Genomic DNA, 15099 nt, shown 5'->3' on the forward strand with positions numbered 1-15099 from the left:
TGAAACTCGGTCAACCGTGTGTACTCGCCACGTATTACTTACATCTACCAGACCAAAATCCTGTTCTTACTATGAGTCGACAGAGGCCGTTTCTCAATCTCGAGGAAACTGGCTTCCAAGCCAATATTTCAAGGATGCTACGTCATCGAGTGCCGCCGAAGGACTGTTCCAATCTCCAGCATACTTGGAATTCCACAGAGGCCGCGTCCTTGGTTTGGGGGTAATTTCGAGGCTGCACATGGGTAGACTTCGCGTCCTTCAAATCCCCACAATGCTTTGCGCACGGACCAATTTCAAAAACCCTTGCGGAGAATGGCTGAACCGACGCAGCACACATTTAAATGTAAGTATGTAGTGGCGAAGAACATGTGTTGGTAAATATGTTACTTTGTTACATTTGTTTGTTATCACAAAAAATGTGTTCCGTGAAAGTAAAGCAAGTTCGTAATTAGATAGACATCGTGAGGTATTTATTTTTGGTACAGTTTGTGTTGAAACCGTTAGAGAGAGTGGCACACTTGTTAGCCTGTTCCATTCTTCTTCGTTTTCCGTAGCCGTGGCTTGGAAGTATACTTGCTTCGTTTCTGAAGGAAGTGACTTGGAAGTACGCGACTACCAAGCCAGCATCCTCGCGATTGAGAAACGGCCAGAGAATCAGTACTTTGGAAACAGGGCTGAAACAGAGGGGATTATGGGATGCTGCAATGATCTGTTTGGTGTTTCAGCCAATCAGAGACAGGTTCTGGATATATCTCAGACCTGTGATATATTGATGAAAAACAGTATAATAGGGGACCTTTAAGATATAAACAAAGGTTTTTACAGTAATTAATTACATCTTGAGGACATGAGGATGTGTAACTCTTTCACAATATGCAAATGCTCTCATAAATACAAAGCTAGGTAAATCTAACCCTTAGATATCCCTAGCTAAAATCAAGTTATTGTACCATTTATACTTTCATACAATACTCCACAGTGTGGAGGTTTAAGGTAAGAATAAACAGCTGACTATCATGCACTGACTTAGACATTTGAAAAAGCCAAAACAAAAATGTATAAAAGTCAAAAGTCAAAGTAAATGTATTGAAAAGCTTTAGAAAGACAATTAACATGTGCAATACATTTAAGGGATTGTGTGGGTATATATATAATAAATAAATAATGTTTCTTTCTTTCTTTTCTTTTTTGTGTACATATTTAATGAAAACTGTACAAAATAATTAATGTTATGTATGTTAAAAGAGTCAGGAAAAACCATTAAAGGTAGTGTAGGTAATTTTGGAGAAACCAGCTCGAGTGCGCTAGAATTTGAAAGTACACAGCCGGAAAAAATCTGCCACTTCCTTCAGACTTCCTTACAGAGCCCCTCCTCCAACACACACGAACGCGCACATGACCAATGAGGGCACGAGATAAGTTTGTGCACAGATGGAAGGCTGACAGGCAGGTAGGCCATCCAGTTACTTTAGCCGGGCCGGCTCAGATGATTGGTCGTGCTTTTTACAGTACCATGGGTTCCACAGATGAAATGTTTTAATGTATTTACTGTCAAAGCATTTAATATATTCATTGCTATCGGGATGTTAAGAGCATTCCATGGAATATAACAAAAAGTGTTTCTGAAATAAATTACATACCCCACCTTTAAGTGTGAAAAAACCCACTTCATTGCACACATATAGTCATCCTCCATGAAACACTTCTGCATCTGAAAAACATTTTTGCAGGTGCGTACCTGACTGTTTTGGTGGTGGCGGAAGATGGTTACTGCTCCAGTTGACGATGTTGTGACGATTTTGTCTTGGTCCAAAAACTGAAAAACAAAGCAATAGTCTTATTGAACGAGGGATCAGAAGAGAAAAAATGTTGTATCTGCATTTCTCGAAAAATTGTTAGACTAGCATTTCAGACTAACAGATCAACAAGTATTCTTTTTCTTTAGTATCAACAATGATTAAGATGAGTTTCTTACCTGAAGATCCAGAACATCTCCATCATGCTTGTGTTCACATAAAAGCTGTGGGTCTCCTTCAAATCCATCATCCAATGAAGAGCTTTCAGGATTCACAATTGACCAAAAGGAAATCTTGTTATCCTATAAAAAAAAACACATTCATTAGTAATTGATGTACAATTTGAACTTGTTTTAAAAGGTTGTAATGTGAAGCACAGAAGAATAGACAATAATCTAACTGACAGTTATCATAATAAGGAAATGTTTTGGTCACTATGCCATGTATCTCCTTCAATTTAGTAAGAATTAGAAATAAATAGCGTGGCTTAAGTGTGTGGTAAGTCTAACATGACATCCCTACAGCTAATATAACATGTGTTTATGCACTAGCTGCATGCCTTAAGGTATATTACACGTTTTAAGTCATGTTTTGAGCGTCTGTGTAACACGCGAAAAAGCCCAAACCACATAGAATTCATACATATTTCGATTAATGTTTGCAGCATCATAATATGACAGACAACTTTCCAACCTCGTTATCCCAGGAGCCAGCCGCAAAGATATCTGGTTGCTGCAAAGTGGAATGAGATACGGGTCGCCATCTGGTTTTACTGATTTTCTGGGACACGTACTTAGCATTTACACTCTCCATTGAAACAGTTTCACACACTTTAAATAAAAAAAAGAACGATTGCTAGTGTTAGCTTAGCATTCGTGGGGAAAACCAAATCCGGAGCGTACGCGCCTCACTACTTTGTACGTAGCTACGGTGGCCCGGCAAGTTCAAACCAGAAAATCAGACGACTTTTCGCTCATTTACTATTAACACGTTTTAAAACATTTGTGCGAATTTTCTCAATGTTTGGGGCAAATACATGCTATTTACCTGCTTCTCTGTAATATATAAAATATTAATAATATTCTGAAATTGAATACATATTTAAAAAACTTCATATAATTACAATTAGATCATTATTTTTCTTTTCAAAAATGTTTTTTTAACAGTATACATAGAAAAAAACGTTTTATGTTTAAAATCCTGTATACTTATAAATATATAGTATGATAATTATGTAAGCAAATAAAATGGATAAATCATTTCCTGAACAGAACATTTTATTATAAAATGAATAAAATAAAATGAACCCCCATTGCATAAATTGTGAAAAATGATATTAATTACTATTAATTTTTAACAGACGTATTTACAATAGCTACATACTGTCATTGTTTTAAATAAATAAATAAAAAATCACTAGCTAGTGTCGCACTCATACACTGTTGTCGCACTCCACCTACCGGCCACCGTCTATGCGGCAAATGTAATTGTGAGTAAGCTATGCTCCTTCTTTTTTATTGTACACTTAACCTTAGCTGAGGCTTTAATTTAAAACCATAAATAAAATATGAATAGTGTATTTTTAAATGCCACTGTTGTGTTTCAGGGTGTGTATCAGGAGAGATATCTGTGGATGTCTGGTGACGCGCCCTCTGCTCTGGAGGTTGTCAGCTTCATCGGACAAACATTTGGCGCAGGCGCGGCACTGACAGCTGCTCTCTACTTACTCCGCAAAGCGTGTTTAATAATGGCCTGGAAATCTGGAGGAGTCAGCCACGCAGAGCTTGTCAACAACCTCCGCAGTAAGTCCTAATGTTTTGCACGGTGGTTGCACTGACGCTTTTGTAGAATGTTCTCTGAAAAACGGTGTAGTTTTGAGGCGTGTGCACATGAGGAGGAGGAGGAGGAGTGGCTGCTAGCTAGATGGTTGCTAAGCTATGTTGTTGTTGACCTCGCGTTACCTTTCTCTCCACCCCTTTCCCAAACCATGCTATAGTGGAGCGGATTCACGCCTTATTCCGTTGCTCGAATTAACAGTAAACACACACGTTAATTAAAGTTACAGTTCATTTGGGCAGCTTCAGTTTTGTGTCACGTTAGCTTAGCCTGTTAGCTCTATGTGCGTCATTTGGAACGTTGTAGCTGTTGAAGCTAGCGCTGCTAAGAGCCCTGCCCACATTCATTGATACTATCTACTATAATCTATGTGCCGCTTTTTGTATTACACGAATGACACTGACAGCTGGTCAAGTGAGCCTAGTTTCTATAGTGCCATTGTGAGTGAGTGATTGAAAGTGGCAGTTGTTGCTCTGCTAAATAACAGAGCATTACTCAGTGTATCACCCTGCTGCCAGACTGCTGCTATCTGGTGCTGAATCCACTGTGGTCGATGCCATCAGTGCCACATTCTTCAGTCAGATGACAGTGCAGTGTGTGTTTAAAATACTTGCTCTGATTTGACATGATAACTTGCCTATAGCAACATTATCAATATGTTTGCACATCTTTCCCTACACTGTACAGCTCTCCGATTCTAAAAATAGTTGGATTGTAGCCTACGTACTAGAGTTTTCTGTTTACTTTTGCAGTAATTTCTGTGTATTTCGATTTCCTAGTTTATGCACCAAACACCAAATCAAATTCTTGCAAAAATGATGTTCAAAGTTATGACTTTAGCATCAATTTCACTTTCAATATAAAGTGGCTATTTATATTCTATGCAGTGAAGCAGAGCATTGCAACAGATCATTTTACTGAACAGACACATGAATGATTTAAATCTAACCCTCAGTTTGCATGAACTGGATTTAAGCAGGTCACACACAGGATGCATGCTAATTCACAACTGTTTTCATGTTTTGTGTCCTTCGGAATACTGGTGTTCAGGACTGGTCGGTGCAGGCAGTTATCCTTCACCCAGTTGCATTTGATTTCAAACCTTGTCTGCATCATGAATTCTATATATAAGCACCCTGATGTGCTTAAGAGGAAATATGTCTCTAAAATGTTTATTTAGCAGGTTTATAACCTCGAAAACAACATCTACGTCCGTTTACTTCACTTGGGGTTGCAAAGGACAACTTTCAATTCTTAGAAAGATTCTTATTGGGAAGGAAACTGCTTGAAATCTGACACTATGGGTTATTTTAATTTCTAAAATCTCTGTGTCCATCTGGCAGCCTGTATGGTTTATTTGTAATGCAACCTTATGCAGCAGAATGCTCTGACAGTGAGCGGGGGGGAATGAGAAGCGCCCGTTGTGCTTGGCTCTTCCTGCTTTGGGACCAGCTGCTAGATAGATAGGTAGAGAGATAGAGAGGTAGGTAGATTGATTGATAGAGACATAGGTAGGTAGATAGATAGAGAGAGAGGTAGAGAGAGAGGTAGAGAGAGAGAGAGAGAGAGGTACTTTATTGATCCCAATTTGGGAAATGTTTGCGTGGCAGCAGCATGAAAAACAAGGCAATGTACATTACTCTGAAGACACAACTTCTTTAGGGAGCCTTTCTAGTTCCTTCTACCACACCATGTAGAGTCAGGAATGGATTAGGTCGTCTACCTTGATATCTGTATATAATACATTTTCTGGAAAATAAAACGAGACGATTGATTAAAGGTTATAAAGCCAGATGTGTTTTGGGGTAATTCATCCATCATTATCACAGTGACAAAAAATCATGGGGATAAGAAATATTTTCTAATAACACACCACTGATAGTTCTCTAATTCTCAGGGTAAAGATATTTATATTGCACACCCAAAAAGATCCACTAGTCAAAGAAATTGGTTGTGCAATGCCTAATATCAAACAATCTGTCTGTATGTTATTTTTCTCTTATGTCTTTCGAGTTGCTGCAAGATTATGTAATATATTCCCGCCTGGTGTTTAAGCTCGTTCATGTTTCCCTAATAGACAATGACACACTTTTTTTGCATCCACAGAAAATGGCATTATTAAGTCTGACAAGGTCTATGAAGTCATGCTGGCCACAGACCGAGGTCATTTCTCGAGGTGTAATCCGTACATGGACTCGCCGCAGTCAATAGGTACGTGTGCTCACACCCTGGGTTCACTCATGCATCTCAGCACAGTCTGGAACACAGTTTGCTGTCAGAGGGATGAACTAACCTGATCTTTCTTTTCACCAAAAGGCTATCAAGCAACCATCAGCGCCCCACACATGGTATGACTTTAAAACACTCTGACATTTCTGCATCCTGTGAATAACAACTGTGAACGGTCTTTTTAAAACCTTGCTCTCATTCAGTCTCTCAGAAGATAGGAAGTCAGAGAAATACTACTTATAGTTTCCCTTTCTGTGCCAAATCAAACTAGGGCGGGCGATATGGATTTGAATAAATAATAGCAATATTTACCCTGTGTCCATGACGATATTGTATGATTTTCATAAATCATTACACAATAACATTTTAGATAAATAATCATTACTAATATGGATTTAATGATTCAGGGGGTTAAGACAAATAATCAAATGACACCACCTTCATGTAATGCATCCTTTAAAACTGTTAAAAACAAAATTACAATATCCCAAAACTTAGACCAAATCAAATCTCATATCAGGATATTGATAGAATATCCATATATTTTTGCCCAGCCCTAAATCCGACCAATTTTGTGTTTTACTATGTCAGTTAACCAAATATGTCATTTTATATTTTTGTGTTGATTGTTGGCTTGTTAGCTTACTTAAATCACCTGTCTGGTTTTATTGTATTTAAAAAAAATCATATTTGTAATGATGCTAACACAGAAAGAGACTCATGCTGATGTTGGTCAGCTAGATGTACTGTGTAGGATTGACCTCGTCTCGTGTGAGATGAAAGCTGGCTGACGGGTTGTGATGCTGTTTCCTCTCCACGTCCTCTCCCTCCACGCAGCACGCCTACGCCCTGGAGCTCCTTCACGACCAGCTGTACGACGGGGCCAAAGCTCTGGACGTGGGCTCCGGCAGCGGCATCCTGTCCGCCTGCTTCGCACGAATGGTGAGCCACTCATGACGGGTAAACACATACCATTTCTCTTTGGTGGAGTTCTGATTGAGTTTGTCTGAATGTGAGGTTTATTGTTGTTGTTGTTGTTGTGTTGTTGTTGTGTGAGCTGAGCCCCGTTACTCCCTCTCTGTTTTACAGGTTGGTCCTAAAGGGAAAGTTATAGGCATCGATCATATCCAGGAGCTGGTAGACGACTCTGTAAACAATGTGAATAAAGATGACCCCAGTTTGCTAACGTCGGGCAGAGTCACGCTAATGGGTAAGATGTCTTCGATCAAAGGTCAAAGGGATTTTGTTTCTGTTTTCTTTTGGAACTTATTTCAATAACACTAATCTGAGCTGACATTGAAAGCTCCTCAGTGCTTTCTATCTTCTCTTCAGTGTCGACACAACAAACCGTAGCTCAGTAAATGGGTCTGTGCAGTGCTCAATAATTAAGTAGTCGGTGCCCACTTTCAGCTGCTCTGTCTGCAGGAGGCTGGTAGTGCTAATACTAGACAGTAAATAGTCATTATCTTTTATGTTTGAAAACTATTTATGACTGATTGTCAGTGCGGGTGGAAAACATTTGTTGAGTATCGGTCGAGTATTTTCCCTTATGTATAAATTGCCAGCTATTTTAATCATTAACTCTGCAAAATTACTAAAGATTTTTAGAAGGCTGCTACACTTTCTACATTGAGTGTACTTTGCAATTTAACATTTAAATTGGTTGGTAAATTACCTACACATAAATAAATAAACTATAAATAGGCAGCAAAAGAGTAGAGGGAAAAAAGACTTGCAGGGTTTTTTACAGATTGAAAGATTCAGGCTAAAACTTTATTACACTTAAAGGTGGGGTAGGTAAGTTTGAGAAACCGGCTCGAGATACACTTTTTGTTATATTCCATGGAATGCTCTTAACATCCAGATAGCAATGAATATCTTAAGTGCTTTGCCAAAAACCCATAAAAAAATATCATCTGTGGAAGCCGTGGTACTGTAAAAAGCACGACCAATCATCTGAGCCGGCCCGGCTAAAATAACTGGATGGCCTACCTGCCTGTCAGCCTTCCATCTGTGCACAAACTTATCTCGTGCCCTCATTGGTCATGTGCACGTTCGTGTGTGTTGGAGGAGGGGCTCTGTAAGGAAGTCTGAAGGAAGTGGCAGATTTTTTCCGGCTGTGCATTTTCAAATTCTAGCGCACTCGAGCTGGTTTCTCCTAAATTACCTTATTATTAGTTTTTTTGCACACAAGACAAACTATTTGATGTCAAAAAGTAGCATCGGAAGAGCTGCTTTGTTTTTGAGACATCACTTCTAACTTAAAAAACGTATTCTCAATAGGAAGCTAGATGCATTAGAATAAAGTTGCATGTGATTTTTCTTCTCTATATTACCCTGCTTTATGAAAACATGATCAGTAGATTAGACAAGTAATGAAAAGCATAGTCACAAACAGCCCCATAGAAGAGTTGCCAGCACAGCAATCAGTAAAGCATACCAATCTCAACATGGCGCTGTGTGTTTCAGTGGGAGACGGGCGGATGGGCCTCCCTGAGGAAGCTCCTTATGATGCCATCCACGTTGGAGCAGCGGCCCCTAACGTCCCCCAGGCCGTGAGTTTCTATGGATACTGTGAGAGATGATGATGGAGGTCACATTGTCCTTATTTAAACCTTTTGTGTCCTCACAACACTTACTCCTTGTGTCTCTGCCAGCTTCTGGATCAGCTGAAGCCCGGCGGGCGGCTGATCCTGCCCGTGGGCCCGGCGGGGGGGAACCAGATGCTGGAGCAGTACGACAAGTTGGAGGACGGCAGCACCAAAATGAAGCCCCTGATGGGCGTGATTTATGTGCCTTTAACAGACAAAGACAAGCAGTGGTCCAGGTGGAAGTGACTTCCTTCTCCCCCCCCCTCCCTCTCTCTGCTTCTCACAGTGCTAAAGGTGAACCGGTGTGGCGTGGAGCAGGCAACGGATCACAAGAGGCTGCGTTTTGCTGCTTGTTGACATTATTTTTGCTTCTTCCATGCCATACCAGCTAGCTGCACGTTTACTTTATCATTTTTGAATTCCATAGTTCTAAATTAGTTAACTACAACCTGCCGGACTAATGGCATTTGACGTTGTTTTTCAAAACAGCGTTTCCGCCAGGGGGGCGTCTTGCCGTCATTTGGCGCTCTTATTCAGCTCGGAACGCCCTGAACTCGAGTCGAGGGCGTCCAAAAAAAATAATAATTTAAGAGAAGATCGAGAGTTTCTATCGCTTGAAATAACGAAAAGGAAAAAGGACAAGGACATCCTCTGTTGGAGGGGCAAAGGAGTCTGGTGGGATTATTTTCGCCGCCAGCAAAGCGTGTTCCTGTGAAGAAAAAAACAAAACACAGCCGCATCTTCCAAGGACCATGCCAGGAGGGGTGTCCCTGTAAAGAGATAGTATAAGGCACGGCGCAATTCAAAATTGTTTGTGTGCATACGTTAAGAGATAGTATCTATAAGGGACGGCTCAATTCAAAATTGTTTGTGTGCATACATATATATATTATGTACTGTAGCACTTTGAGGTTTATTTCAAATGTAAAGTGCAATACAAATAAAATTTATTATTATTATTATACGTTAAGAGATAGTATCTATAAGGGACGGCTCAATTCAAAATTCAAGTCACGTGACACAACATGACGTCCCCCCCCACTCTCGGGGTGGACGCCCTCTCAGCCCTGGTCTGGCGGAAACACTGTTTTGAAACCCAAACATAAAACTAATTAAATGTGTGAAGGCATAAGCTTTGTTTTCAAGAGCATGGCTTCTTTGTCCAATTGGATGCTCATAAAAAAACATATCCAAACAGCTTTTTTTTTGTTGTTGATCTTCTACTCTGTGAGATGTAGAAAAAACCCTTTAACTGTTCACATGTTACTGTCGTGTTTAAGTTGTGCATGCGATTGACTCAGCATGAATGGAGGTTGGCTGTGTTTCTTTGCATGTTGCTCTTCTTTCCTAACATTGGATTTCTGTTTCTTAGGGATGAACTTTGAAGAGGAAGACGGTCCATAATTCACCCTTTAAGTTTGAACCTGGTGAAACGTGGATGGGGTGCAGCAGCCCATGGCAGTGAAAGCATAGGAAAACTTTCTTTTGTTTAACGACGGACGAGTCTCACGTGGAGCCCACGGAGGGCTGGGGGGGAAAAAAAGGACTGCTTGAATCTCGGCACAGAAATATAGCAGAGGGCTTTTAGTTTTTTCTTTTCAGCCCTGCATCTTCTTTGGTTGTATGTTGGATTTTGGTTATAATTTTTTTTGGGTTTCAACGTTTGATTTGCAAGCAGCTATTTTTTCACAGTATAACATTGCAGCTGAATGTAAGAAGGACGCCGGACATCAACAAGGAAACTTTAAGATAATCCACCTAGCAACAGCGTGTGTGTGTGTGGATCATTAAACTGTAGACCTCTCTGCTAACATACGAGCTTTACTCCTAACAGCATTATAGGAACACACAACGACCGAAGAAACAACACTTCCTGTGTCATATGCAGCACTCATTCTATAGAATAAGAAAAGCATCGGGTTGTACTGAACATACTCCAAAGAGAGCCGTGCACACATAACACCGTGCACATCACGCCTCTGTTGCTTTGTGCCGCTGGTTTCACATTTAGCTATTTTGCGCAGGCTCTCCTGGTGGCTGATACTACATGGGATAGTCACTGCTTTGCCAACATGAAACTCCAACAATATAAAGCAAATGAATGTCTGCGTTCTTGAAATCAAAAAGCACACTTTATTTTGGGTGATGGGATGAGTTTTGGCTTTCACAGTTTCTGGAATGGCACATGAAAATAAAGAGATGCTTATGTTTTTGTCCGCCTATTTTTGTGTGTGCAGGCTGCAAGCTCGGGGTTCAAATATATATCATGAATAATAAAAGAAACAGCTAATGACCTCACTGGCTTGAATTGTATTTTAGTAATGTGCTAAGGTATGGAGAAATAGTTCAAGTTCATTCTTGTTAACTACTTTGTCAACAGATATATAATAAACTTTAATATCTCACATGATAAGACAGCACTTTGAGGGAATACACAAGCGCACATATAATATATACTCCACATTGTGGGGGAAACTTCTGAAGCAATTGGAGACAGGACTCAGAGAGACGATGGAGAGCTGGAGCTTTGATGTCAAACACTTGACGGTTTATTTGGAGCTTCGGCCGGAGAATTCACAAGACATGTCACGGGCCACGGTCTGACCACACAGTTGAGATGCCAAATCAATTCTGAAGACCCCTCCTGTAGCTCCAGGTTTTAACTAGTTCAGAGTGGAATAATCAACATTCTTCAATAGATAGACTAAACAGCTGAGGACACTGAATCACAGTTGTTGTAGCTTATGGCTCGGGGTCATCTACACCCCTAGACGGATGTGTTCCACAACAATAACTATCTCTGACCGACAGTTGCCCGGTCACAAACTGGCAAGAAGAACAATATGCTAGGGCAGCCCCTCCTTAAGGGAGATAGCATGCAGCTCAAGGTTGGTCATCTGCGTCAGAGGGTGAAGGAGGACATGCAGGTCCAATTATTCCCCAACACACATTGTTTTTTAAAGAACAATATACAACAAAACTTACAAAGGAATGGATTTTGACCAACTTGCTATGGCTTAAGGAAAAAGTTGTGGCTGATTGTTAAGCAGTCAAAAAAGCGCACTATATCAGGCAGCACTCCAATGTGTTAAATGTGTGGCTTCTGGCAAGTGAAATAACGTAACATCCTCTCCACAAACATGCCACATTGGTGCCATCCAGTGGCAGAAATACAGCATGTATGTGTGTAGCAGTAGATGGGATAATGCATTGTTGATATGTTTGATATTCAGCTGATTTTTGGAGGAATAAAATACATGTTCAAAAAGGGGACCAAGGGTGTTTCTCAATGTCAAGGAAGGATGCTCCAGAGCCACTATTTCAAGGATGCTACGTCATCGAGTGGACTGTTCCAATGTCCAAGCTCCTTTGAATTCTGCCGAGCCCGGCCTCCTTCGTAGCGAGACATTTCGAGGCTGCACATGTGTATCCTCCGCGGTCTTAAAATCCCCACAATGCTTTGTGCACGGACCAATTTCCCAAAATATTTGGCGGAAAATGTAAGGCGGGGCCTCTCATATGACGCACACTTGCTCGCCTGTTCCACTCTTCGTTTTCCGAATGCCAGGAAGGATTCTTGCCTCGCTTCTGAAGGAAGTTACTCGGAAGACATGTCCTACCAAGGAAGCGTCCTTGACATTGAGAAACACCCCAAGACTGCATATATCCCAGAAGTCATTGGGGGTAATGCAGACAGCTGTATATCAGTATCTATATACGAGCTGACTCTTCCATCGCAGATATTTCTTAAGACGTAAGTATGAATGACAAGCATCTGAATATGTGGCTTTGAAGGGAGCATCTATCAGTTTACCGAGTGAGAAGGGTTCAGTCTGTGCAGGGAGGTTCAGAAACAGAAGAGAGTTGGGAGAGCAAAATCAAAAAGTCCAGGCTCAGGCAACAACACCCACTGTTTCTCAGATCTCACGTGTTTGCTGATTGGCTACAGGTACATGCCGTTGATGAGGTAATCCGACTCCTCTGTGGTGAGGGGGCGGGTTTTCTTAATCTTGTGTTGAACGAGTCTGAGTCGACAGCCGATCATGAGCAGCAGCAGAGAGGTGATGATGAGGCCGAGAGCCAGAGGCAGGATCGCACCTTCAGGAGGAAGCATATAGGGAATTAGGAAGAGAACTACACATAAAACACGAAGTTCCCTGATATAAACTTTACCTGACTCAGGTGGTGGATGCCCTCCTCGTGCTGGAAATGGTTTGGAGATGGGGAAGCTGCTCTCTGGTTGGCTCTGAGAGACTTTAGGGGCAGCTTAAAAAAACAAAATAAAAACACAAATAGAATTTAGACTTCAGTCGAGGACGCTTCCTTGGTAGAACATGTCTTCCGAGTCACTTCCTTCAGACGTAAATAGAACTTAGACTTTATAGCTAACATACACTGATTTTTCAATAAAGTTTGATTGAATGCACTCTGCCTTTACCTATCTCAGTCGGTTTGGTGATTGGTGGAGCTGCAGTTGCCGGTTTGAAAGCTGGGCCTAAAAGATGTTAACATGTTGTTTTTACGTCATTTTAAAATTAGATTTAGAAAACATAAACACCCACAAGAAGCACATTCTCACCTTTTTGTATACATTCGCTGACGCAGTCAGATTCCTGGAGGAAATTGTTATGGTTGCCCTGGCAACCGCCGTACAGGAAGTGTTTGCATTCTCCCCCATTGTGGTCGTAGTACCAGCGTGGAAAGGTGCCTTTACAGGGTCCGACAACTGGAGCTGCAGCACATGGATCTACAACAACAGAGTTATAGTTAGATGGAAAACTAAAGTTCATTGTGGTCATTTAATAATAATAATAATAATAATAATAAATTATATTTATATAGCGCTTTTCTCTAACTCAAAGATGCTTTACAGTCGGGGGGAGGGTAGACAAACAAAGACAGGTCAAAACAAACAAACAAAATAAGAAGAAGGCTCTGTCCCCTAAGCTCCGGAGTTTGGCCTTGGCAAAACCGGCTGAGGTGGGTCTGAGGTTACCGGGGGGTTTGGTAGAGGATGAGGAGGTCAGTGAGGTAGGGGGGGGCAGATGGTTGATGGCTTTGTAAGTGAGGACCAGGAGTATGTAGTGGATGCGGTGAGAGACGGGAAGCCAGTGGAGTGATGTGATGCCATGATTTGGTGTGGGTGAGGAGTCTGGTGGCTGCGTTCTGAACAGGCTGGAGTCTAATGAGGGATGTAGTGCTGATGCCGTAGAGGAGTGAGTTACAGTAGTCAAGGCGGGAGGAGATGAAGGCGTGAATGAGTCGCTCAGCTGCAGGGCGGGTGAGAAAGGGACGGAGTTTAGCAATGTTGCGGAGGTGGACAAATTAGATTTTAACAACTTGGCGGATGTGGGGCTCGAAGGAGAGGGTGGGGACAAATATTACTCCACTGCCATCGATGGTGAGTGTCAGGTTGGGGTTTTTGCCGAAGGTGGGGGGGGGTGGGGGGATTTAACAGTCATTCAACCTGTTAGACCTGTGATGCTGGACTTCTCTCTCTCTCTCCTAAACAATGAGGTGTCGTCTTAGTTGGCCAATCATTTACACACAAGACTGAGCATTCATGACACAAAGAAAGAAAGACTCCTGAGAATGTAATACATGCGGTAAAATACCGATGGGGGAGAGTCTCAGCCTGACTGAGGGATCAGATGGCCGAGGGGACAGAGGGGCTTTGTTCCTGCACTCAGAGGAGCAGGCAAAGAGCTGCTTTCCCGCAGAATGCTGAGTGCCTCTGTGATTTGGCCAGCATTTGAAGCTCAGTGCTCTCAATGGCTGCCTACAGAGACTCCATCTGCTACTTTGTCCACACCCGCATTAAAAACCTCTGCCTCTTTACAAAGGGATACTGCACTGGTGATGCTAATAGATTCACATCCAATCATATAATGGGAACAACATCACAGATATCGAAGCTTTTGCAAAAGGGGTTCATAAAGATGATCATTTTTGCTGAGAAGCATCCCAGCCTGCAAAGACGTTTCCTAAGAAATGAGCAAACCGAAAAAATGACATTTGCACGTAGGTAAATGTCCTTTATATGAGTTCTGTTGCTGCTACTAATTCATTCAATAACGGCAAGACTGTTCCAAAAAAAGTCCTTGAATAATAAACGTTTTCAGCTGAAGGAATAAGTAGCAGTGTAGGCGACGTTACCGTTTCCTGCTTTTCCTCCTGCCTTTATTTGTATGTTTGGCAAGTCTCGTCTCCTTGTCTCTTTTTCTCTTTGTCTCCTGGTGTCCTTGTTCATTTCTCAAGTTGTCTTCTTCTCTCCCTTGTCTTCCGGTATCTCAGTCTTCTTGTCTCTTTGTCTCCTTGTTTCCTTTTGACTTTGTACATTTTATTCTTGTCTCTTTGTATCTTTGTGTCTTTTGTCTCCTTCTATCCTTGTAGTCTTCTTGTCTTTTTGTCCCAATGTCTAATTAAGCTCCTCTTCTCTTTGTCTCCTTGTCTCTTTGTCTATTTATCTTCTCGTTGTCTTCTCGTTGTCTCCTGGTGTCCTTGTTTCTTTGTCTTTTTTCTCTGGTCAATTTGTCTTATTATTCTTTTCTCCTTAGTAGCCTTGTGTCCTTGTTTCGTTGTCAAGTTGTCTTCTTTTCTCCCTTCTCTTCCTGTATCTTAGTCTTCTTGTCTTCTTGTCTCCTTGC

The 15099-nt window shown here is 41.4% G+C and overlaps 3 protein-coding genes across 5 annotated transcripts in view; 2 read left to right on the top strand and 1 right to left on the bottom strand.

Annotated features, from left to right (window-relative positions):
* Positions 1-1783, top strand: part of lats1 (large tumor suppressor kinase 1) — an 8204-nt gene extending 6421 nt beyond the window's left edge. Inside the window, exon 6 of the mRNA XM_010790548.1 lies at positions 1731-1783. Coding sequence (XP_010788850.1) covers positions 1731-1783 — 53 coding nt within the window. The remainder of the gene's footprint in view (positions 1-1730) is intronic.
* Positions 1784-3414: 1631 nt separating this feature from the next.
* Positions 3415-10665, top strand: pcmt (protein-L-isoaspartate (D-aspartate) O-methyltransferase). 2 transcript variants are annotated; one of them, XM_010790531.1, is made up of 8 exons: positions 3415-3598; positions 5739-5843; positions 5949-5980; positions 6699-6803; positions 6951-7071; positions 8331-8416; positions 8519-8746; positions 9825-10665. In XM_010790531.1, the coding sequence occupies exons 1-7, from the start codon at positions 3430-3432 to the stop codon at positions 8696-8698; spliced, it is 798 nt and encodes a 265-aa protein (XP_010788833.1). In that variant the 5' UTR covers positions 3415-3429; the 3' UTR covers positions 8699-8746; positions 9825-10665. The 2 variants fall into 2 exon arrangements, with proteins under 2 accessions (XP_010788833.1, XP_010788832.1); XM_010790530.1 differs by having other exon boundaries at positions 8519-8688.
* A 1363-nt stretch (positions 10666-12028) lies between these two features.
* lrp11 (low density lipoprotein receptor-related protein 11) overlaps positions 12029-15099 on the bottom strand; it is a 7927-nt gene continuing 4856 nt past the window's right edge. For both annotated transcript variants that reach the window (XM_010790532.1, XM_010790533.1), the window contains exons 6-9: positions 13032-13199; positions 12891-12947; positions 12626-12718; positions 12029-12550 (exon numbers count right to left, since the gene is read on the bottom strand). In XM_010790532.1, the coding sequence (XP_010788834.1) occupies positions 12396-12550; positions 12626-12718; positions 12891-12947; positions 13032-13199 (473 nt within the window). In that variant the 3' untranslated portion in view covers positions 12029-12395. The remainder of the gene's footprint in view (positions 12551-12625; positions 12719-12890; positions 12948-13031; positions 13200-15099) is intronic.

The sequence above is a fragment of the Notothenia coriiceps genome, unplaced genomic scaffold (genome assembly GCF_000735185.1).
Source record: "Notothenia coriiceps isolate Sejong01 unplaced genomic scaffold, NC01 NC01_scaffold00034377, whole genome shotgun sequence".
NCBI classification, from domain to species: domain Eukaryota; kingdom Metazoa; phylum Chordata; class Actinopteri; order Perciformes; family Nototheniidae; genus Notothenia; species Notothenia coriiceps.